The sequence below is a fragment of the Lissotriton vulgaris genome, chromosome 6 (assembly GCF_964263255.1).
Source record: "Lissotriton vulgaris chromosome 6, aLisVul1.2, whole genome shotgun sequence".
Classification (NCBI taxonomy): domain Eukaryota; kingdom Metazoa; phylum Chordata; class Amphibia; order Caudata; family Salamandridae; genus Lissotriton; species Lissotriton vulgaris.
The window spans coordinates 1,044,729,474-1,044,756,173 of NC_141694.1; the positions used below are offsets into that span (position 1 = coordinate 1,044,729,474).

The window sequence follows — 26,700 nt, forward strand, 5'->3', positions numbered from 1 at the left end:
GCAAAGGGCAAAAGCTGGACGGGCTACAGCACCAGCACAAACCCCCTTCCGAGACCACCCTTCCTTTAAAACTCGAGGACACAGGAGCAGCCTCATTACCCACTGGAACAAGCAGGAACACCCTGCCCCATGGTTCCACCCGTTGTCACACCTAGTGAGTCTGTGCCATCGGCTGCAGATGTCTTTGTTTGCACCCTTTCAAATTCATTTGGGAAATAGCTTTTAGGCGTAATATTTGTGTAGGTAAAAAATTAGATTGGCTGCTCAGCTGAAGCATTCTTTGCCCATGAATTTGCCAAGCCCCTCAAACTGTTCATCACAGAGCAGCGTAATCACAATATGTTGATGCCGATAATGTGAATATAGATCAAGTAGTTATCATGGCAAGCACAGTGCTTAATGCAGGGTTTGCTGCAGTGTGCTAAGTTCCTGACTGGCAGAGCGTCTGCACAGTAAGCTATCCCATCAGTGAGCAGCAATGAGATTAGAGCATGGAACTTTTCTCTCTTGATTTGACGATTTGATGACATTGAGCTGTTTGAGTTCCCCGTCCATGCTGCTGCAGTCCAAATCTGGGTTAGTACTTTACTTGGAGCATGCCTAAAATAATTGGCAGAACCACTAGTTTAAACATGTTACACAGCAGAACAGGGTGTTTTGCAAAATGACTTAAACATTTTTAAAAATGCTATGACGTGGTCAACGCAGGCAGCGCCATAGCCTTTAAACCCACCAGGCAACTTTTTTGAACACATGTATCTCCAGAACCAGTGCACTGATGTTCACCAAACCAATGAAAAAGTGCTTTATGAGTGAAGTTATACTTTCATGCTACGTTTGTCCTAAATCAGTGTAGCTTTCTTTTGCTGTAGACGCAGGCAAAATTTCATACAAGAGATAACAAGCATTTACAATGCAATGGTCTCGTCTTTGTTAAAGTTAGAGCTATTGGCATTGCTCATGACATTATTTTTGTTTTTAAAACATAAATGGCATTGTCATTTACAATGCCAATAGCTTAATCTCTCGCAAATGCGAGACCGATTGCATTTGCACCCACACATAGAGCTACACGCACCCACACAGTCACACAAACCCACAGCCACACAGAGCCACACAGACAGAGCCACACACACACACACACAGAGCCACACACACAGAGCCACACACGCACAGACAGAGCCACACACGCACAGAGACACACACGCACAGACAGAGCCACACACGCCCACACACAGTCAGAGCCACACACGTACACACACAGACAGAGCCACACACGCACCCACAGAACCACACACGCACCCACAGAACCACACACGCACCCACAGAACCACACACGCACCCACAGAACCACACACGCACCCACAGAACCACACACACACCCACAGAGCCACACACACCCACAGAGCCACACACACCCACAGAGCCACACACACACACCCACAGAGCCACACACACACCCACAGAGCCACACACACACACCCACAGAGCCACACACACACACCCACAGAGCCACACACACACCCACAGAGCCACACACACACCCACAGAGCCACACACACACCCACAGAGCCACACACACACCCACAGAGCCACACACACACCCACAGAGCCACACACACACCCACAGAGCCACACACACACCCACAGAGCCACACACACACCCACAGAGCCACACACACCCACAGAGCCACACACACACCCACAGAGCCACACACACACCCACAGAGCCACACACACACCCACAGAGCCACACACACCCACAGAGCCACACACACCCGCAGAGCCACACACACCCGCAGAGCCACACACACCCGCAGAGCCACACACACCCGCAGAGCCACACACACCCGCAGAGCCACACACACCCGCAGAGCCACACACACCCGCAGAGCCACACACACCCACAGAGCCACACACACCCACAGAGCCACACACACACACCCACAGAGCCACACACACCCACAGAGCCACACAGAGCCACACACACCCACAGAGCCACACACACCCACAGAGCCACACACACCCACAGAGCCACACACACCCACAGAGCCACACACACCCACAGAGCCACACACACCCACAGAGCCACACACACCCACAGAGCCACACACACCCACAGAGCCACACACACACACCCACAGAGCCACACACACCCACAGAGCCACACAGAGCCACACACACCCACAGAGCCACACACACCCACAGAGCCACACACACCCGCAGAGCCACACACACCCGCAGAGCCACACACACCCACAGAGCCACACACACCCACAGAGCCACACACACACACCCACAGAGCCACACACACCCACAGAGCCACACAGAGCCACACACACCCACAGAGCCACACACACCCACAGAGCCACACACACCCACAGAGCCACACACACCCACAGAGCCACACACACCCACAGAGCCACACACACCCACAGAGCCACACACACCCACAGAGCCACACACACCCACAGAGCCACACACACCCACAGAGCCACACACACCCACAGAGCCACACACACCCACAGAGCCACACACACCCACAGAGCCACACACACCCACAGAGCCACACACACCCACAGAGCCACACACACCCACAGAGCCACACACACCCACAGAGCCACACACACCCACAGAGCCACACACACCCACAGAGCCACACACACCCACAGAGCCACACACACCCACAGAGCCACACACACCCACAGAGCCACACACCCACAGAGCCACACACCCACAGAGCCACACACCCACAGAGCCACACACCCACAGAGCCACACACACCCACAGAGCCAAACACACACACAGCCACACACCCACAGAGCCACACACCCACAGAGCCACACACCCACAGAGCCACACACCCACAGAGCCACACACCCACAGAGCCACACACCCACAGAGCCACACACCCACAGAGCCACACACCCACAGAGCCACAGCCACACCCACAGAGCCACAGCCACACCCACAGAGCCACAGCCACACCCACAGAGCCACAGCCACACCCACAGAGCCACAGCCACACCCACAGAGCCACAGCCACACAGAGCCCAACACCCACACAGAGCCCAACACCCACAAGGAGCCCAACACCCACAAGGAGCCCAACACCCACAAGGAGCCCAACACCCACAAGGAGCCCAACACCCACAAGGAGCCCAACACCCACAAGGAGCCCAACACCCACAAGGAGCCCAACACCCACAAGGAGCCCAACACCCACAAGGAGCCCAACACCCACAAGGAGCCCAACACCCACAAGGAGCCCAACACCCACAAGGAGCCCAACACCCACAAGGAGCCCAACACCCACAAGGAGCCCAACACCCACAAGGAGCCCAACACCCACAAGGAGCCCAACACCCACAAGGAGCCCAACACCCACAAGGAGCCCAACACCCACACACAGAGCCCAGCACCCACACACAGAGCCCAGCACCCACACACAGAGCCCAGCACCCACACACAGAGCCCAGCACCCACACACAGAGCCCAGCACCCACACACAGAGCCCAGCACCCACACACAGAGCCCAGCACCCACACACAGAGCCCAGCACCCACACACAGAGCCCAGCACCCACACACAGAGCCCAGCACCCACACACAGAGCCCAGCACCCACACACAGAGCCCAGCACCCACACACAGAGCCCAGCACCCACACACAGAGCCCAGCACCCACACACAGAGCCCAGCACCCACACACAGAGCCCCGCCCCCACACAGAGCCCCGCCCCCACACAGAGCCCCGCCCCCACACACAGAGCCCCGCCCCCACACACAGAGCCCCGCCCCCACACACAGAGCCCCGCCCCCACACACAGAGCCCCGCCCCCACACACAGAGCCCCGCCCCCACACACAGACCCGAGCCCAACACACACAGAGACCCGAGCCCAACACACACAGAGACCCGAGCCCAACACACACAGAGACCCGAGCCCAACACACACACACACAGAGACCGAGCCCAACACACACACACAGACCGAGCCCAACACACACACACACACAGACCCCAACACACACACACACAGACCGAGCCCAACACACACACACACACAGACAGAGCCCAACACACACACACACAGACAGAGCCCAACACACACACACACAGACAGAGCCCAACACACACACACACAGACAGAGCCCAACACACACACACACAGACAGAGCCCAACACACACACACACAGACAGAGCCCAACACACACACACACAGACAGAGCCCAACACACACACACACAGACAGAGCCCAACACACACACAGAGCCCAACACACACACAGACAGAGCCCAACACACACACACACAGCCCAACAAACACACACACAGAGACACACACACAGACCCACACAGCCCAACACACACACACACACAGAGCCCAACACACACACACACACACACAGAGCCCAACACACACACACACACAGCCCAACACACACACACACAGAGCCCAACACACACACACACACACACACAGAGCCCAACACACACACACACAGAGCCCAACACACACACACACACAGAGCCCAACACACACACACACACAGAGCCCAACACACACACACACACACAGAGCCCAACACACACACAGAGCCCAACACACACACACACACAGAGCCCAACACACACACACACACACAGCCCAACAAACACACACACAGAGACCCACACACACACACAGACCCACACAGCCCAACACACACACACGCACACAGAGCCACACACACACCGAGCCCCCCACACACACAGAGCCCAACACACACACAGAGCCCAACACACACACACACACACACACAGAGCCCAACACACACACACACACACACACACACACACACAGAGGCCAACACACACACAGAGCCCAACACACACACACACACACAGAGCCCAACACACACACACACACACAGCCCAACACACACACAGAGCCCAACACACACACACACACACACAGCCCAACACACACACAGAGCCCAACACACACACACACACACAGAGCCCAACACACACACAGAGCCCAACACACACACACACACACAGAGCCCAACACACACACACAGAGCCCAACACACACACACACAGCCCAACAAACACACACACAGAGACCCACACACACACACACAGACCCACACAGCCCAACACACACGCACACAGAGCCACACACATGCACACAGAGCCCCCCCACACACATGCACACCGAGCCCCCCACACACACCGAGCCCCCCACACACACCGAGCCCCCCACACACACCGAGCCCCCCACACACACCGAGCCCCCCACACACACAGAGCCCAACACACACACACACAGAGCCCAACACACACACACACACACACAGAGCCCAACACACACACACACACACACACACACACACAGAGCCCAACACACACACACACACACAGAGCCCAACACACACACACACACACACAGAGCCCAACACACACACACACACACACACACACACAGCCCAACACACACAGCCCAACACACACACACACACAGAGCCCAACACACACACACACACAGAGCCCAACACACACACACACAGAGCCCAACACACACACACACAGAGCCCAACACACACACACACACACAGCCCAACACACACACACACACACACAGCCCAACACACACACACACACAGCCCAACACACACACACACACAGCCTTCCTCCTGGCCCCATCCTGCCGCACACGTCTCTGGCTCTCTTCTCTACCAGGTGCCCGCACCCCGTGGAGTCGGGCTCCAGTCGCACCTCGGCTTCCACTTATCCCCGCTCTGCAGTACCGCAGCATGGATGCTCACTGGTCCTGTGTCCTGGTCTCTGGGTCGTCGCAGGGCCCCTGGCAAGGCTTGCAGATGACTTTACACTACATCCAAATACATTTTTGAATGTTGGCCTCACTGTTCTGTGTTGATTCAATGATGAATCATGTAATGATTATTACAGTTACATGGCACACTACTGGTCGTCTGACATCTAGGAACTGATAGGAAATGGAGAGGGTGCACAGTAGGAAAATTTGTAGTCCAAATAAGCTTCCCATATATATCATCCAAAAAGATGTTTATTCTTTCACTTCTTATACCCATCTCATGCGATACTACATTGCAGTGTGGAGACTTATTATGGTACCCAATGGAAAACTCTATATTATATATATTTGATCTTAAAACTCTGGAAGATGATGATATTATTCATACCAGTTCACTATAAAATCTTATGACTTGGATGGAATTGTATACATTTGGCATGTTCATAAACAGACATATTAGCACCCCACAGCATTAAGCGCTGATGAAGTTCTAAATGTATTTGGAAGGAAACAAGTTGGCTGGATGTTTTTATAATTTGGATATAAGAAGAGAAAGAATAAAACATGTTTTGGATGCTTATTTAGACTACAAATGTTCCTACTGTGCATCACTCCATTTGTCATATTTGTAATCTGCTGAACAATGGCTGCTGCAAGATGAGTAGTGCACAGGACTATACTGTTTTGTTTATACTGTGATTGAGGTGCAGTAATTTCAATACTCCGTTGTTTGAAATGTTTGTATCCTGATAACAGGTTTTATTAACCACCTCAAAGGCTCTCGTTTTATTAACATTAGAAAAGGGAACAGCTGAGTGGACCAGCAGGGAAATGGACTCGTGACTTATAGATCCATACAATGGCTGCTTTAGTACTCAGCCATTTAGAGGCTTATAATGAATCAAAGATCAAAGCAAAAGCAATCTTGGATTCAACACCAGCAGGGATTCCTCCTCTAAACAACAATAAACGGTGATCAAATATGGCAGTTCCATTTAAATTCGTTGGGCTAGATGTCAATTGGTATAGGAGTGTTAATGTTTTCATTTACCTCTCAAACGCAGTACTGTGCCCAAAGTCTGAGGGATCCCATGGAAATAACGTTCGCCTACAACTGTTCACTCCCGTCCCCCACGGGGAGAAACCACCTACAAAAACAGTGTTACCTATTTAGCACCATTCAAGAACCACATGGAGCTCTAGGGCATAATCAAGGTAGACCTCAAAACTATATTATAAGTATGTGAGGAACATGGGGTTGGGAAAAGGTGTAGTAGCTCCCTTCCGTCCACCCCCGGTGCAGTGACATTAACAGGACGGCTGTAACAGTTCCAAAGAGAATAAGCAATGGGCCACAATTGATCAGGTGATGTGGCTGACATCAATTAACAGACTACAAAATGGACAGGGTAGTCAGAGCTAACCAGGCAGATATAACTACCCTTCCCTGTCATACCTTCCCTCTGGCAGTAAAACACACATGTCCTCAGTTTCTAGTAATTTTCAGAATGCACTCAGTGGGTGGGATTTTTAGGACTGTTTTGTGTTACTGATTACTGGTGCACGTCCATCACTGCTTACCTGCAAACCCAATGAGTAAACGTGCATATACTTTGGGGCCTAGAGAGTAATACTTGCATTGTATTTTCCTGCATCGAGTAACGATATGCCTGGATAAGGTTTGGTGTTTTGTTCTGCACAGCTTTCTGCGATGATTAACAGTGCAAAACCTAAATGGAGTTATTCTGGCAATTCTCTAACCACTCCTCTGCTATTCCTTAGCCAACCGGTACAGCCAGGGCTGCAATGATTAAATGATTCTGCAGATGTGGCGTTTCCCTACTGATTTACGGCATTCTCTATATAATACACCTGCTGCATAATTTCAACAAAATTTCCATCTCACACACTGATCAAACGTGACAGAAAAAAACTTCACCGCCTCGTGTAGCGCTGCGCAGTGACAGACACTTGGCAAATATATACTGGTCACCGATCAGCTGCTGAGCGATGCATTCAAGTAACAAACATACACCAGTGAGAAGAAAAAAACTCTGAGACCGTATTAGCGTGTTAAGTGGTCAACATAGCAAAACAATACTGCCAAAACTGTGCTGTACTATGTGGCAGACAGTTTACTGTGTTATGTATCCAAGTGAACCTCGGTACACCCACCAACTTCCGAATGTCTAGAGTTCGGGTGTTTGAATCTCCTACCCAGTGCAAGGACTACAGAGGAAGATCTTGTTTGTGATGTCAGTCAATGATCGTGCTTCAAAGGCATGGTTGCTGCAGGGCATTAGTAGTCCAGTACCCAAGGACGTCAATGGTCACCTGCTCTACGCACGTTAGTGAAGCGTTCAACTTCACTGACTTTAATGGAAACCTCCGTCACCAAACACCTGACAGCAGCCTCCTGGAGACTCACCTGTCTGGACTTTACCCTGCTCTCGTAAACCCAAGCAACCACTAAACCCCTTTCCAAATCTGTGCGAGGACCAGAGACAAGGGGGAGGATCGGTAAAGTCCCATTCAAGAGCGGCAGACCTATGAGTAAGGGGACAGCGAGGCCCTGTACCTTCGGAGCGGGATCCGTAGGCTGAAAGACCATGCCCGCGGAGTGGTTAGCTGTCCTGCTCCGTAGGCACGTCGCACTCACCGGATTCGTAGCGGGCGCTAGCCTGTGGAAAGGGGGTTGCAGAGACGGGGAAAGGATCCCCTGGACGGGACGTCGCGGAGCCGGCCTGTGCCCTGCGCAGTGCGCATACAAGGGGCACCCTGCAGCAGCACGGGCTGGGGGCCTAGGCCCGGAAAGCGGCGGTGCTCTGGAGCTGCGATTCCAGAAGGGAGGGCCGTAGGAGGCGACACCCTCATGACGCTCTACGGGCCGGGTGACTCTACGCAGTAAACCGCGTCACTGGCGCTGCTGCCCACAGTTTAGTCAAGGGAGCGCATTTGCTGTCTCTGAAGGCAGGCTTGTCACTTCGGGACTCTACGATTATTTATGTATGTGTTTATATAACGCAAACTTTACCTGAAGGTGTTAGAGCGCTTTACATTAGAACCAGTTACATATAGAACCAGTTTCAATACAAAAGGTCTTCAGAAAATATGAATTTCATAATTATGTATTATAACTGGTTCTGTTGAAAAGCGCTCTGACACCTTCGGGTACAGTTTGCGCTATATAACAAGCACTGCCATTTGTATCTAAGCCCCGTCCTTTTGCGATTGGGGGGCGTGTTTTTTTACTTTGTTTCTCGGCTGTAAACAGCAGTCAAAAACACGCCCCCTAGTCTGAAAAGGACGGGGCTTACAGACAAATGGTTCTTCGTTCTATATAAGCCCCGTCTTTTTTTAGACTGGGGGGCGTGTTTTTGACTGTTGTTTACAGCCGAGAAAGAAAGTGAAAAAACACGTCCCCCAATCCGAAAAGGACGGGTCTCAGATACAAAGAATGACATCACTTGGACCTCTTCTCAATGGCTGGCCACCGTTTAGGAGGCCAGCCAATGGAGAAGAGGGGCGGGGCTTAACCTTGCTACTCCAAGACGTAAGATCTCGCTAGCAAGACTGCGCATGCGCAGCCTACGCTAGCCGAGACCTAAAAAGGGGAAGTTCATCCTGAGTACGCCCGGTTTATCTTTTTTCCCTGCACATAAATTGGCATGCCAGACCGTAGCTGACCATGCTAAGCAAATGGCAGTGTTTTTTGCAGCTCCCTCCACAGAGGACAACGTTATAGATGATCTAAATGATTCCTTTTAACACAGAGGGAGATGGGATGAATACTTTAAGATAGTCTAAACCACTGGCAGTCTCTAAAGGGTGGTAATCGCTCATTTTGTTGGAAATCTAAAATGAAAAAATATAACTTGAAGAAACGGGATGACTAAGTATAATTTATAGAAAGGTTCAAAATATATCGATCCCCCTTTCATAAAAATATTATGTTTTTGTGGAGAAAATAAATGTAATGTAAAAAAAAAAAACAGACTAAGGATAAAAGATGGCATTGTGCGTCATCTGTTCCTAAAGGAAATAATTTGGGCTTGTAAGAATTGAACATATTCCCACAAGATGGAAGCATCACCTTATATCCAGAAACAGAAGGTGGGGAGTAAGCATAAAGAAAAGGATGATGGAAGAAGAGTAGGCGAATAGTGGCAAAAAGAGTCTGCTGCCAATGGGGATAGGCTACGGCAGGGAGAGGAGGGTGAGTGGATCGGAAAACCTGGAAGCATCATTTAAAAAAAAAAAAAAAAAAAAAATGCAGTGGTTAAGAGGGAACATACCCATAAAAAGTACGAAAACATCTTGGAAAAATAAGATTTTTCATTAAGAAAGGGTTTCACTAGGTTGGTTTAATCAACCTGGTCAAATCCATTCTTGATTTAAGCAAAAAAAAAAAGTTAAGATTGGTTTGCCGAAAACATTTAGAAACAGTTTCTTTAGGTTGGATTTTCGTGAAAACACATGCAGCCCTCTGGTTAGCATTCCAGCTCATTGGTTTCACCCACTTTACCACTCCAGGCAGAGACCTGCCTTATGCAAATTTGAAATGACCCTTTCCTTATATGATGCAAACAATATTATGTGATGTGCACTCCTTATTTAAACAATTTTTTATCTTTTTGCTTTCAATTAAACCTGGTGCTAACCCATATCTTGACTAGCCCCTAGCCAAGTTGGTACAAATAGAAACAATTCACAGGAACCTGTGTTATGGGAAGCACTATTCACTTATTCACTATACGTGATAGCTTTTTTCTTATTCTTCATACATTTTCAATCAAATCTCAACATGTTGAATATGTCAGTCTTGTATTTCACCAAAAGTTCATGCAAAATTTTTCGCAGTCTTGCGGATCAGACTGCTAATGTAACCATCATACAAAACATACACAACAAAATATGAATAAACTCTCATCAAAACTATGGTCACATTTCTTTTCTTCAAGGTTGTTTTTATTCTTCTTATTTGTCAGAAGATGTACTACTTGGAATTCTTCAAACAACTCTTCATCATTAAACACGTGAAGTCATATCCTAATGCATTTCGGTATGCACCTTCGTCAGGGGAATACACTACAAGTAACAAAACATTCCATCATATAATGACCAAAACATTTTTTACAATCTACAGTCACAGCTCAACTGTTTTATTTTATATGATACACAGAAACCAGACGATCTCCTAGTGTACAAAACACATCCTGTGTGTGATTAAACATCATGCTCGCAAAAGTTCACCAAAAATTCTCCTATAACCTTATAGTCCAAACCGAAAACAAAGTGAACACACCCATGTGGACTGCCCCTCTTACTGCCTGCATGTATGCAAAAAATAACCAATATAAACCAAAGCATACCAATAATACATCTCTTCTTAATATAAAAAATACTGTGTCTATGCCCTCTTACCTTCATTAACTACAATAAAGTCAACAATAGTCAAAGTCCGTGGTCTCCTTATTCTGAAACAACATATCAACCAAACACTTAGCTGACTGCCATCATGGTAAAATAACTTGCTTATACACAATTAATCGGAACGCGACTTACTTATTATTCCTGATCCCACTTCTCATTTCATGAAACCACTGCTGCAGTGTCTATGTATCTGTGAATCAACCGAAGGAAAACTCCTTAGTATTTCCGTTTTTTAAAAAAATTACCCAGAATTGTTCTCCTAGATTCAGACTATGTCCTACCTTATTCCCACTTTCAAAGCGCTCCGTGTAACTCCAACCGCGTCCTTACTCTGCCGCTCTATCGCTAGACCTGCTTGCTTGCCGAATGCCGGTATATGGCGTCTGACGTCAGGGTGTTAGCAACATAAAAAACGGACTTCTAACTAATGTAACCCCATCCAAAATGGCGGGCGTATGTTTACTAGTGCTAAAACAAAACTCACGAACGAACGCTTGCCCTCATCTTAAGAGGCAAGTACCAAAATTAACCAAAAAATGTAATTAATAAGAAATGAGAAATTATACAATACAGTACTCAAAAAATGTAGTGTCCAAATATACTTCGTGAGATTTTGGGAGCATGAATATCAATAACACTTATAAGCAATATAAACATTAAAATACAATACAGATGACAATCATAAATATATGAGCAGTTGTTAGCAGTTGTTATAAGAAACAAATCATTTCAATCTTATCATTAAGACCATAGGGGGTCAACGTCCTAAGGGACTTTATCCAATAAGTTTCCCTTTGTGCCAACAGTCTAACTGTGTCAACATGTGGTTTTTCCACCAATCTCTCTAACACAGTGAATTTTAGTTGAGGTATTGTGTGCCCTCTTTCATGCCAGTGTACAGCCAAACATGATTTCATGTTCTTTGTTCGAATCATACTCTTGTGTTCGGTCATTCGAACTTTCACCTTTCTTGTGGTGCGTCCAACGTATACAAGTCCACATGGACATTTTATCGCATAGACTAGAAAACTTGAATTACAATCCGATGTGTGTCTCAGAGTTATGTGTTTGCCTGTTTGAGGATGGGCAAATGAATTTCCTACCAATACATTGCCACAATGGCCACAGTTTTGACATTTCATCATCCCTTTTTGGCCCAAGACTATACTTTCAAGTCTGCGACCTTTCAGTACCTCCTTAATATTTCTTGATCTAGAGTGAGCAAATAGAGGTTTATCTAGAAATACCTGTTGGAAATCTGGCTCCTGCTCAATTATTTCCCATCGTTTCCTTATGCATTTTTTTATCGCCGCTGCGGCTGTAGAGAATTTAAGTACATAAACCTCCCTCCTGTTTTTGCTCCTTGCTCTTTTTTCCAACAGAGATAATCTGGGCATAACTTTTACTCTGTTCTCTGCTTGATCTAGAACTGTATCTGGGTACCCCCTTGCTTTGTACTCTCCACGCATTCTCTCGATAGTCTCAAACCCTTGTGCCTCATCTGAACAAATTCTCCTTGCCCTGATGAATTGTGACAATGGTAGATGTCTTTTTAATGAATCTGCGTGAAAACTGTCAAAATGTAAAGCATTATTTCTGTCTGTTGCCTTTTTAAATACGCTTGTCACAAGTGTGTTCCTTTCTTTAACAATCAAGATGTCAAGGTAGTTTATTTGCTCTGCACTAATGGTGTATGTGAATTTAATGAAGGCATGACAGTTATTTAACTCATGAAGTTGTGTTCGTAACATTTCCTCTGACCCTTTCCACACCATTAGTATGTCGTCGATATACCTTAGGTATAGTGCCAAATGAGTTTGCCATATCTCTTTCTGTAATATATGCTGATCTTCGAATCTGGACATGAACATATTTGCATAGGTAGGTGCCCCGGTAAACCCCATAGAGGTACCCGTCTTCTGTAGGAAAAAACAATCTTGCCATTGAAAATATCCATGATATAAACAAAATTGGAGAAGTTCAAGAAGAAAAATATTATGACTCTCCTCACTTTCCAAACGTCGCCCTTTGCTGCGAGCCTTTGCGGAGAGAGAACTCTCTGTTCCTGCTGCCAGAATCCCTTGTTTTGCCTGACCGCCCGCCTCCCGCCGCCAGACCCCAGCACCAACACCGGGTCCGGCCACTGTGTGGAGCGCGGCTGTGGGGTCAGCAAACTACACGACCCAGAATCCCTGGAGACGCAGTCCGCGTCATTCACGCGCCAGGCGGCGCTTAAAGCTGAGGCCACCCCGGTCGAAGGGGGGAACTTTCCAAACGTCGCCCTTTGCTGCGAGCCTTTGCGGAGAGAGAACTCTCTGTTCCTGCTGCCAGAATCCCTTGTTTTGCCTGACCGCCCGCCTCCCGCCGCCAGACCCCAGCACCAACACCGGGTCCGGCCACTGTGTGGAGCGCGGCTGTGGGGTCAGCAAACTACACGACCCAGAATCCCTGGAGACGCAGTCCGCGTCATTCACGCGCCAGGCGGCGCTTAAAGCTGAGGCCACCCCGGTCGAAGGGGGGAACTTTCCAAACGTCGCCCTTTGCTGCGAGCCTTTGCGGAGAGAGAACTCTCTGTTCCTGCTGCCAGAATCCCTTGTTTTGCCTGACCGCCCGCCTCCCGCCGCCAGACCCCAGCACCAACACCGGGTCCGGCCACTGTGTGGAGCGCGGCTGTGGGGTCAGCAAACTACACGACCCAGAATCCCTGGAGACGCAGTCCGCGTCATTCACGCGCCAGGCGGCGCTTAAAGCTGAGGCCACCCCGGTCGAAGGGGGGAACTTTCCAAACGTCGCCCTTTGCTGCGAGCCTTTGCGGAGAGAGAACTCTCTGTTCCTGCTGCCAGAATCCCTTGTTTTGCCTGACCGCCCGCCTCCCGCCGCCAGACCCCAGCACCAACACCGGGTCCGGCCACTGTGTGGAGCGCGGCTGTGGGGTCAGCAAACTACACGACCCAGAATCCCTGGAGACGCAGTCCGCGTCATTCACGCGCCAGGCGGCGCTTAAAGCTGAGGCCACCCCGGTCGAAGGGGGGAACTTTCCAAACGTCGCCCTTTGCTGCGAGCCTTTGCGGAGAGAGAACTCTCTGTTCCTGCTGCCAGAATCCCTTGTTTTGCCTGACCGCCCGCCTCCCGCCGCCAGACCCCAGCACCAACACCGGGTCCGGCCACTGTGTGGAGCGCGGCTGTGGGGTCAGCAAACTACACGACCCAGAATCCCTGGAGACGCAGTCCGCGTCATTCACGCGCCAGGCGGCGCTTAAAGCTGAGGCCACCCCGGTCGAAGGGGGGAACTTTCCAAACGTCGCCCTTTGCTGCGAGCCTTTGCGGAGAGAGAACTCTCTGTTCCTGCTGCCAGAATCCCTTGTTTTGCCTGACCGCCCGCCTCCCGCCGCCAGACCCCAGCACCAACACCGGGTCCGGCCACTGTGTGGAGCGCGGCTGTGGGGTCAGCAAACTACACGACCCAGAATCCCTGGAGACGCAGTCCGCGTCATTCACGCGCCAGGCGGCGCTTAAAGCTGAGGCCACCCCGGTCGAAGGGGGGAACTTTCCAAACGTCGCCCTTTGCTGCGAGCCTTTGCGGAGAGAGAACTCTCTGTTCCTGCTGCCAGAATCCCTTGTTTTGCCTGACCGCCCGCCTCCCGCCGCCAGACCCCAGCACCAACACCGGGTCCGGCCACTGTGTGGAGCGCGGCTGTGGGGTCAGCAAACTACACGACCCAGAATCCCTGGAGACGCAGTCCGCGTCATTCACGCGCCAGGCGGCGCTTAAAGCTGAGGCCACCCCGGTCGAAGGGGGGAACTTTCCAAACGTCGCCCTTTGCTGCGAGCCTTTGCGGAGAGAGAACTCTCTGTTCCTGCTGCCAGAATCCCTTGTTTTGCCTGACCGCCCGCCTCCCGCCGCCAGACCCCAGCACCAACACCGGGTCCGGCCACTGTGTGGAGCGCGGCTGTGGGGTCAGCAAACTACACGACCCAGAATCCCTGGAGACGCAGTCCGCGTCATTCACGCGCCAGGCGGCGCTTAAAGCTGAGGCCACCCCGGTCGAAGGGGGGAACTTTCCAAACGTCGCCCTTTGCTGCGAGCCTTTGCGGAGAGAGAACTCTCTGTTCCTGCTGCCAGAATCCCTTGTTTTGCCTGACCGCCCGCCTCCCGCCGCCAGACCCCAGCACCAACACCGGGTCCGGCCACTGTGTGGAGCGCGGCTGTGGGGTCAGCAAACTACACGACCCAGAATCCCTGGAGACGCAGTCCGCGTCATTCACGCGCCAGGCGGCGCTTAAAGCTGAGGCCACCCCGGTCGAAGGGGGGAACTTTCCAAACGTCGCCCTTTGCTGCGAGCCTTTGCGGAGAGAGAACTCTCTGTTCCTGCTGCCAGAATCCCTTGTTTTGCCTGACCGCCCGCCTCCCGCCGCCAGACCCCAGCACCAACACCGGGTCCGGCCACTGTGTGGAGCGCGGCTGTGGGGTCAGCAAACTACACGACCCAGAATCCCTGGAGACGCAGTCTGCGTCATTCACGCGCCAGGCGGCGCTTAAAGCTGAGGCCACCCCCGTCTTGCGGGACGCGAGCGGGACGCCAGGCGAAGCCCGGGCCAAGGGCGGGCCCGTTTCAGCCCGTTCCAGACAGGTCCAGGCAGGGCTGGGCCCCCCCCCCTTTTGGTCCGGACCGAATTCGTTTGACGACTATCTCTTCACTTAAAGGTACTCTTTGGTTCTGAAATTGTGACTCTATTGGACCACTGCCTCTGTGCCTGCATATCCACATCATGTCAGTAACAAGGGGATCCAGAAGCAAGACTGCACTTAGAACTGCACAGTTTATAGGTCCTATTGACAAATTCATCTCTACTACCACCGAGGCTATCAATCTAAACATTTCCCTTTTAGAGCGCAGGGTATCCCAGGACCTTGCGTTCGCCAAGAGATCCTCCCTGGGTCTCATAGCTACAGCTTTAACCCCAGTCCCAGCAGTTTCATCTATTCCTAGCCTTTCTCAACCTGGTAATGTTATAGCACAACTACACTCCATCCCCAATGCCGTAGATTTATCGGCCACAAACTTGTCATTGGGTCTAGACTCTACTGAGAACCTCGAGACTACTCCGGATTTAGAGCGGATTGTAGTTGACGACCACTCTCAAGGTATTCAATCCATGGGGGTGAGAGAAGGCGCCATTCCTAAGCAGTTAATATCTACAAATAAAGGGAATAAGGCTAACCAACATCCCAAAAACAAGAAAAAGAAAGGGACTATTACAGCACCAGCCATGAATATTCCCGCTGGTACCAACCCCACAACATCTGTCTTGTTTAACCCTCATTGTACTTCAAATGGTATTGTCCAGGGGGGTGCACCTGGTCCATCTGACCTTGATAATATCCAGTTATTTGCAAAACTTAGGGATTTATTTAAACAACAACTTATGCCCCTGGAACGGAGCATCATGGTCATTGAGAAACAGCTTGCCATACTTATTGATAAATCCCCTAATCACCCAAGGGCAGGAACAGCTAAATCTGGGGGGGTTACACCAGCGGTTTCAGCCGTGGCGTCCTGTCCGGGGGTTCCTTTAGCTAAGACTAATACAGACATACCATCTGTTAACACAGTTATGTTCAACACCAAATCCGTAACAAAGGATCCTATAATCGAAACTTCGGCTAATTCTAACACTTGCACTAACTGTTCCAAATCTAAGCCGAAAGCTAAATTACCACCTCAGACACCGTCATCCAGCCAGCAAATTTGTGCTGTCGAGGCCCCACAAGTTATTTCCAATGATGCTAACCGTATTCTTACTAATGAGCCCTTACAGCGATCCACCAGTAACAATAAGGCCCCAAAAGCTAAAGCTAATTCCCATGCAGATAAAAAGAGGCCTAAACCTAAACGCCCTTTTCAATTGGCCCCAGAGGTATCTCCTTTCACGGCAATTTTAACAGGAGTACCGGAACTCCCAGAGGGAACTGATGAACCCCAATGGTCCCTCCGGAACAAAATTCTGCAATGGCTTTGCATCCATAGGCCTCTGAAGCCCCCATTTACCTGTAGAATATCCTCGGTACGCAGGGTTTCTTGGGTGGGTAAGATCCCCAAGAGCATTCAAGGGGACTGTGTCATTGTTACATGTGAGGATGCCTCTACTGTGAACCACATATGTTCATGGCCTGATTTAGAGAAGAAGGGAGGAATTGATACCCATCGACTCTCCTTTTTCTACCCCCCTACTTCTAATTATCATTACCCAATTCCTCCGCCAAATTGGGCTATGAACCAAGAACACCAATGGGACTATGGCGACCCATGGCAAATTCAACAATCTAGAGGTAGGGATTGGGTACCTCGTCCCTGGTATCCCAATAATAACCGTTTTACAGACGGCGGGTGGCAGGGCATCCAAACCACTAACAGATTTGACTGCCTGGAGATGGTTGATTGACTTCATGTTCCATCTTCACTGACCTCAACTGACAACAGGCGGTCAGCATCGGATGTGGCTGTGCGACCTGACCCTGTCAGCCCTAACTCTGCTCCTGCAGTGACCCCTGTGTTCTCTAGCGGTCACAAGGTTTTACATAAGATTACAGCACCCGAAAGTTCTTTTATCCAATTACCCCCCCCTTGTTCCCACCCTCTTAACATCCAATCCCCCACTTGTCGGGTAGTAACTGGACCTTCCAAGATACCAGCTCATGTAACTAAGCCTGGTGACCTTATTTTGATATCATGGAATATTGCTGGTATCGCAGGGAAACTAAATACCCCTTTCTGGTCTAAATTCATAGGAGAAGGGTTTGATATAGTCCTCCTCCAGGAGACCTGGAGTCAGGAAGACATCAACGTAGAAGGTTATTCTTCACATTGCCTGAATGCCACTAAATCCAATTCTGGTAGGGCAAAGGGGGGTCTTCTGATTCTCCTTTCCAACAGATTGGAAACCTTCAAAGTTAGAAGTAGCACAAATGTGGGAGCTTACAGCCAGGTACTGCGGATTGCATGTGCTCAGGGTAATGATCTGGTTCTTGTCAACTTTTACAACAACATCTTTGATGCCTCCAGAGGGAATATCCTGTACCCCCTGGAAAAAGAAATTGCTAAGGCTATAGGCATCTCAAACAAGCAGTTAGACATCCTATGGGCTGGAGACTTTAATTTGCAGCCATGCCAGCTATCTAAGGGTAACCCATGCGGTTTTGGAGTGGAGTCGGATAATTTTAATGGGGGTGCGGGAAGGAGCGAGGATTTTCCCCACTTCCCGCACTGTCATTACGGCTCCACCTTAAATAACCTGCTACTAAAACTAGATTTATCCTTACTAAATTGCAACAAAAATAAACAGAACGCCAGTTGCCCCACCTTTACAGGGAGGGAAGCTGGGTCTTTTATCGATCACATCTTGTTCTCCAGTAATGGGGACTATTCTAGCTTGTATGTGAGAGAGGAAAGTCTCAGCGATCACAATAGTATTTGTGTTACCCTTCCTTCAAGGGGTGTTAAACAAAGAACTGGGGAAACCTGTACCACCGATATAGTGTCCCAACGACCTAATGGCCCGAGAATCAAGTGGACGGGGGTCAATTCTGTGGCTAAACAAAGGGAGGTAATAGTCAGCTGTAAAATTGAGATTAGCTATTGCCTTAAAGATGTTGTTAACCACGAACTTTTGATATCCCAGTTTATTAACATCAATACCATCATTGAGGGTATCTTTACTAAAAAACCCTCAGCCAATAAAACGATAAAACTGGGATGGTTTGATAAGCCCTGCACTACAACTTTACGGGAATTAAAACGGGTTTTAGGGCTCAAACCCCGAGATGGTATTAGCATCAAAGAAGCAAGGGTTAACTACAAACTGGCTATCTCTAACAGGAAAAAGGTACTACAGAGAGAAGCTTGGGATAAACTGAATGAAGCTGTTGAGACAAAAAACAGTAAACTCTACTGGGAAATAGTCAACAGCCCATTCTTAAATACGGAAGGTGTCCCAGAAATTACTTCTTATGTTGCGTGCGAGGACTGGGTCTCTCATTTTACTAATATTTTTAACCCAGAAAAGGTATTATTGACCCAACCCTCGGTTGACTTGCCACTGTGGTCACCTATACCTTTGGAAATTACGCTACAGGAGGGACTGGAAGGCCTTGCCAATAGCAAGGGGGGGAAGGCCCCGGGACCTGACGGTGTGCCCATAGATTTATTAAAAACAGAACCTAACCTGTGGGCCCCCATTTTGGTTAGGACATTTAACTGTGCAGCTGTAGGCGATTTCCCTCCCTCTTGGGGTCAATCGGTGATCGTGCCCTTATTTAAAAAAGGCAGTAAATCCGAGGCCTCTAACTATCGGCCAATTTCTCTATTGGATGCCTCAGTAAAGGTTATGAGCAGAATCCTGCTCTTTAGACTGGAAACTTGGGCAGAAGATATGAGTATTTTAACTAAAGTGCAATACGGCTTCAGGAAGGGGATGGGTACTCTGGAGCAATGCGTGAACTTGGATCTTTTAATTAATAAATACACAGTAGCCAAAAAGGGTAATTTATTTTTATGTTTTGCTGATCTGAGCAGCGCATTTGATTTAGTTGACCATGGCATTCTTTGGCAGGTTTTACTGGAGTTAGGAGCACCTAAAGAAATAGTACATTTCCTGGCTAGGCTTTACCAGAAACTCTCTTGTAAAGTCCGATATGGCAGCCATGGTGAATGCACACCATTCTTCAAGGTATCCAGGGGCATCCGCCAAGGATGCGTACTAGCTCCTCTTTTATTTTCTCTTTTTATTAACTGTGTTGATCGCACCTTGGCAACCATATCAGCAGATGCCCCGCAGATTGGAGGCAATCCTGTCCCAATCTTACTTTATGCGGACGACGCAGTACTTTTATCACGCACTCAGATGGGCTTACAACGTCTCATTGATGGTTTTATGCTGTTCATACAAAACAGGAGACTTTGTGTAAATAAATCTAAGACCTATGTTATGTTGTGCGGTGAGTCAGCCAATAAACTAAAGTCCAATTTCTATCTTGACAGCGTCAAAATGCTACAAGTTAAAACATTTTGTTATTTAGGAATCACCTATGCTAATGATGGGTCCTGGAAATCAGAGCTTGAAAATGCAAGGTCGAAAATGACTCGTTGTACCAGCAGTGTTTTTCGTTTCTCATCTAAGCTCGGCTCAAGAAGCATTCGTGACATGATTAACATTTACAATATTCGCTGTGTCCCCTCGGCATTGTATGGGGCTGGAGTGTGGGGCCACACAGATGGCACCTCCCTCCAAAAAGAGGAGAACAAGTTCCTAAGAAAAGTGCTATGTGTTCCCCACTCCGCTTCCATCCAATTAATTCATGACGAGGTTGGGGTCGAGTTTATTTCGGACTTAGCAGCCGTTCGTCCACTCTTATTGTGGCGATCTATTTGGGCTAAGCCTGAAACTCGTTTCACTCAAGAAATTATTCTTGACTGTATAGGCTTGGACTTTTCTTTTCGTATTCTTTGGCTGAAATATATTAGTTTCTGGTTTAAGACTTTGTTTGATATTGATGTTCTTACTGACCCCGAACTTGCGGTAGAAATACCCAAAAAAGAGATTAAACAAATGTTCTTGATGTATAAAAAGAAAGGGCGAGAAGAGGTATATGGCAAGCTAACTACCGTAAAGTTTTATAGAGAACTTAACTTGCCACCGGGGTTCCAAGCATATCTTCTACATGTCAGTCGCCCATCCCATCAATATGTTTTAACTCGCGTCAGGTTGGGCATTGCACACCACCTTGTTGCGTTCCCAGTACAGAAACAGAAATCTGAAACTCCTTGCCCTTGTGACAACGTTTCACGCCAGAGTTGCTGCCATTTCTTACTCTTTTGTAAATTTTATCATTTTCTAAGACTAAGGTACTTAAAACCTATATTTATTAAATACAAAATACGGTCTTTTAAGAATGCCCTTGTGTTACTGTCAGCTTTAGAAAATGTGGACATATGTTTTTCTGTTGCTATTTATATTTTGAAATGTACAGCTGCCAGGAAAAGCATTGTATTGCCATGATCTCTATATTCCTGTCTGTACTTCTCAAAACGTACAGCTGCCAGGGGGAGCTCTTTCTTTAGTAGTGCTCAATTTATCCTTAACCCTGTCTGTACATGTTCTCTTTTTCTTTTCCTTGATTCTTTTATATTTTTATCATACAGTTGCCAGGATATATCTAGTGCTGCTATATTTCTATACCTTTCTGCCTGTTTTAACAAATTTTTAAAATCTAAAACTTTCATGTCCCACGACTAGGTAGGGGCTTATTGTTCAACGTACAGCTGCCAGGATAAACATTTTGTGCTAATTTATTCATTCCTGTCTGTACGATTTTAACCTTGTTTTAATTATGATCCAATGTTAAACGCTGGTCTGTATGTGTCCTACCCTTACATGAATTATCTTGGATTCCCCTGTATAAATTTTGCATTTTATAATAATTTTTAATGTAATGGATTGATTTCATGTTTGCTTGTATGATTTGTTTACAAATCGAATAAAAGCTTTGAAATTGAAATTGAATTGACTCTCCTCATAATCATGCTTCAATAACATCCACTCTGCTGCCTCAAGACCTTCCATATGTGGGATCGAGGTGTACAGGGCTGAAACATCAACCGTGCACAACGACAATTCCTCATTCTCACAAATTGGCACATTCTGTAATTTCCGTAAACAATCCGTAGTGTCTTGTACAAAAGTCGACCATTGTTGCACCAAAGGTTGCATAAAATGATCTAAGTATCTCCCTAGTGGTTCATGTAACGACCCACATCCCGCCACAATGGGTCGGAACGGAGGATCTTTCGGGTCTTTGTGCATCTTAGGCAACATATATATATGTGGCCTGTTGGGATATTCTGTAGTCAAATACCTACTTGTTTGCTCATCAATCCTGCCTAACTCAATGGCTCTTTTCAAGATGTCAGATAGAATCCTCTGGAACTCCAGAGTGGGGTCCGTCTCTAACTGTATGTAGGTGTTGGTGTCCTTCACATGTTGATCTACCTTCTGATAATAATAGGCGGAATTGAGCACCACTAGTGCTCCGCCTTTGTCTGCAGATACTATGGTTATTGTCTCATTAGAAGCCAATTCATTAAGTGCCAAAGTCTCTTGTCTAGTCAAATTCCTACTCATTTTTCCATGATGTTTTATTTCTGAAAAGTCTTTTTTTACCAGTGTTTCAAAAAGATCTAGAGCTTTGTGTCATTGGTGACATGAATGTACTTTTCGGTTTAAACACTTTAGTTGCTGTGGTGTCTGCCATGGATTCAGGATTCTCTGTATTTATCTGATGAAAAAACCATCTCAGTCTCAACTTCCTCATGAACTTAAAAAAAGAAACTTCAGTCTCAAGATCGTTGCTATGATATGTTGGTACAAACGACATACCTTTACTCAAAACTGTTATTTGTGTGGATGTTAATGCAGTGTCTGAGATATTCATAATCAATTCCTCTTCGGGTTTCGTCTTAAGTCTTGTTTTTTTGCCTTGTCACGTTGACCCCCTATGGTCTTAATGATAAGATTGAAATGATTTGTTTCTTATAACAACTGCTAACAACTGCTCATATATTTATGATTGTCATCTGTATTGTATTTTAATGTTTATATTGCTTATAAGTGTTATTGATATTCATGCTCCCAAAATCTCACGAAGTATATTTGGACACTACATTTTTTGAGTACTGTATTGTATAATTTCTCATTTCTTATTAATTACATTTTTTGGTTAATTTTGGTACTTGCCTCTTAAGATGAGGGCAAGCGTTCGTTCGTGAGTTTTGTTTTAGCACTAGTAAACATACGCCCGCCATTTTGGATGGGGTTACATTAGTTAGAAGTCCGTTTTTTATGTTGCTAACACCCTGACGTCAGACGCCATATACCGGCATTCGGCAAGCAAGCAGGTCTAGCGATAGAGCGGCAGAGTAAGGACGCGGTTGGAGTTACACGGAGCGCTTTGAAAGTGGGAATAAGGTAGGACATAGTCTGAATCTAGGAGAACAATTCTGGGTAATTTTTTTAAAAAACGGAAATACTAAGGAGTTTTCCTTCGGTTGATTCACAGATACATAGACACTGCAGCAGTGGTTTCATGAAATGAGAAGTGGGATCAGGAATAATAAGTAAGTCGCGTTCCGATTAATTGTGTATAAGCAAGTTATTTTACCATGATGGCAGTCAGCTAAGTGTTTGGTTGATATGTTGTTTCAGAATAAGGAGACCACGGACTTTGACTATTGTTGACTTTATTGTAGTTAATGAAGGTAAGAGGGCATAGACACAGTATTTTTTATATTAAGAAGAGATGTATTATTGGTATGCTTTGGTTTATATTGGTTATTTTTTGCATGCATGCAGGCAGTAAGAGGGGCAGTCCACATGGGTGTGTTCACTTTGTTTTCGGTTTGGACTATAAGGTTATAGGAGAATTTTTGGTGAACTTTTGCGAGCATGATGTTTAATCACACACAGGATGTGTTTTGTACACTAGGAGATCGTCTGGTTTCTGTGTATCATATAAAATAAAACAGTTGAGCTGTGACTGTAGATTGTAAAAAATGTTTTGGTCATTATATGATGGAATGTTTTGTTACTTGTAGTGTATTCCCCTGACGAAGGTGCATACCGAAATGCATTGGGATATGACTTCACGTGTTTAATGATGAAGAGTTGTTTGAAGAATTCCAAGTAGTATATCTTCTGACAAATAAGAAGAATAAAAACAACCTTGAAGAAAAGAAATGTGACCATAGTTTTGATGAGTTTATTCATATTTTGTTGTGTATGTTTTGTATGATGGTTACATTAGCAGTCTGATCCGCAAGACTGCGAAAAATTTTGCATGAACTTTTGGTGAAATACAAGACTGACATATTCAACATGTTGAGATTTGATTGAAAATGTATGAAGAATAAGAAAAAAGCTATCACGTATAGTGAATAAGTGAATAGTGCTTCCCATAACACAGGTTCCTGTGAATTGTTCCTTTCCTTATATGAACCATCTATCTCAAACTGCCCAGCAAAACCCCCTTCAGAAAGGAACACAAGCACAACCGCCGACCAGTTCCAGCCTTGACATTGAGCTATAACTTTGATCTTATGGCACTTGCAGCCAGCCAATTAGATAGTTTGGGTCGGGCAACCCAGTTGTGGGACACAAAATGGGAGAAAAAAAACTCCCTAATCCAATTGGATTTGAGATTTGATTTCAAATTTGGGTCCACATACCCAGATTCTTTGATTGACGAACCAGATATCTATAACTTGATCGACCGCTTGGCTCAGTTTGAGGCCTAGAAAAAACACTGTGAGGCTAATTTCTCAAACAACAACGCCCTACTCCACCCCTGACAGGTTTGCACAAAACTAGATCGGAAGCCACATGAATGTTAATAAGAAAATAAAAAAAGGGCTTTACAATAGAAAGTCTGTCCTAGTCCTAATTAAGCGGCTGCTATCCCAACCTGTGTAATAATTGTGATAAAGTACCACCTGCCATACCTTTTAAGGATATTGTAAGTCGTCAAGGAGTTCCTTATCCATATAGAGGAACGAAGCCAAAGGGCAAGGTCTTGGAAGTCAGAGTTAACTTGCCATGTTGTTTTCTGGTACAGTACAGGATATTTTATTCCCTGAAACGCATTGCCACATCAACTCTTTACAAAAAGTATAATTCCTTGGTTTTTCATAATTTTCTATGTTGAGAGCACCCTACTCATGTTATGATGAATTTTGCCCAGAGCTTTAACTCATGTTTATGAATTTTATTGTGTTGTACTGTGTATTTGACAAAGCTTTTTGTGTTTTGGAGTACACGTAATATGGCAGAGTAATATGCTGTTAATAGGATAACGGATATCATAAACTGATTTGGCATCATAACTGCACTTGCATGCTATTGAAAAGCTACCTTGAGTTAATCTACATTTCACTTTGTAGTGTTAGTGACAAGCACAACATGGGATAGTAAGATCTGAATCCCTTGTATAATGAATAAACATCTAGGGTGCTTTTTGCTCTTTTAGTGACATTTTTGTTTTTAATTTCTACAGGATAATGGTCCATAATCTATCGTGGAAAAACACAATTTTGGCGAATGTGACATCAGGCGCTATGTGTCCCCTATGGAGGAAAGCTTTGCTGCTGTTTCTAGTCTCTGGTAACCTATTTGTGGTGCATTGCTTTGATGCGGATGAAGTTCCAGAGGAATGGATGCTATTGCATGTAGTTGGAGGCCAGATTGGTGCTGGAAACTACAGCTACCTAAGACTGAATCATGAAGGAAAGATAATTCTTGAAATGGAAAGCCCAAAAGGGGATGCAGACTTGTATGTGTCAGATGCCACCCTCCACCCCAGCTTTGACGAGTATGAATTACAGTCTACAACATGCGGCCGAGATGTCATTGTTGTGCCATCCTATTTCCAGCGGCCAGTGGGGATTGGAATATATGGTCATCCATCTCATATAGAGAGTGAATTTGAAATAAAAGTATACCATGATCGGACAGTTCAGGAGGATCCGTTTTCAGAAGAATCATACGATCCAGAAGAGAGACAAGCAAATCAAAAGAAACGGCATGCACCTCAGGATGCTGCTCAGGAGGAAGAGTCTATCCTGTGGACTATACTAATAGGGATTCTGAAACTGGTATTGGAGATTCTATTTTAACAAGTATCTTGTGAACATGTAATGTTACACCAAACCTCCAAGTCCTGTGGACAGTAAAAGTTTGCTGTGAGAATTGGTACATATTTTATATGTTTAATGGAGAGTTCATAGTACCATTTTCTAGTGGGGGTATTAATGGGAAGAGAAAAGCCATATTTAGTTTTTTATCAAACTGAAATCAAATTATACTTGATCTGTGAACACAGGAGTTTTCCACAAGATTTGCTCATACAAAATTAGGTTGGTTTTGCAAAATATGGAATGCACACCTAAAAATAGAATTTTGGATATTTTTTTTTCTAATTGGTTATCAGATAAATCTACTTTGGTATTTCAAAATATATATTTTATGAACAATACCTAATGATATGAATCAAATACAGACTGGATTCTGTATGAATATCAAACAATATTTTATATCATGAAATCTATTAAAGTATAAATTTTACTTAAAATGTGTCTATTGTTTACACATAGAAATCCCAATATAGATTTCCTCACCAGCCTTAACCTTTGCTGAAAGAATTGGCTTTTGGCTCTATCTTAATGTTGTCACTTACATTTTCTTGGTTGGTAATTGCATAAGGTAGTCCAATATTGTATCTCACATGTGTTCTCCACCACCAGTTTACATTTTTTTAGTGCCTATTCTGCCAGATGCAGTGCTTCTCTGGCAATTGCGAATTCAGAACAGTGCCTTTTTCTTTTGATGTCTACTCTATCTG

General features: G+C 46.6%; 1 protein-coding gene across 3 annotated transcripts in view; it reads left to right on the top strand.

The window, feature by feature from the left end:
* C6H6orf120 (chromosome 6 C6orf120 homolog) overlaps nucleotides 1-26,430 on the top strand; it is a 92,284-nt gene extending 65,854 nt beyond the window's left edge. For all 3 annotated transcript variants that reach the window (XM_086927103.1, XM_086927102.1, XM_086927101.1), the window contains exon 2: nucleotides 25,357-26,430. In XM_086927103.1, the coding sequence (XP_086783229.1) occupies nucleotides 25,361-25,975 (615 nt within the window). In that variant the 5' untranslated portion in view covers nucleotides 25,357-25,360 and the 3' untranslated portion in view covers nucleotides 25,976-26,430. The remainder of the gene's footprint in view (nucleotides 1-25,356) is intronic.
* Nucleotides 26,431-26,700: the final 270 nt, after the last annotated feature.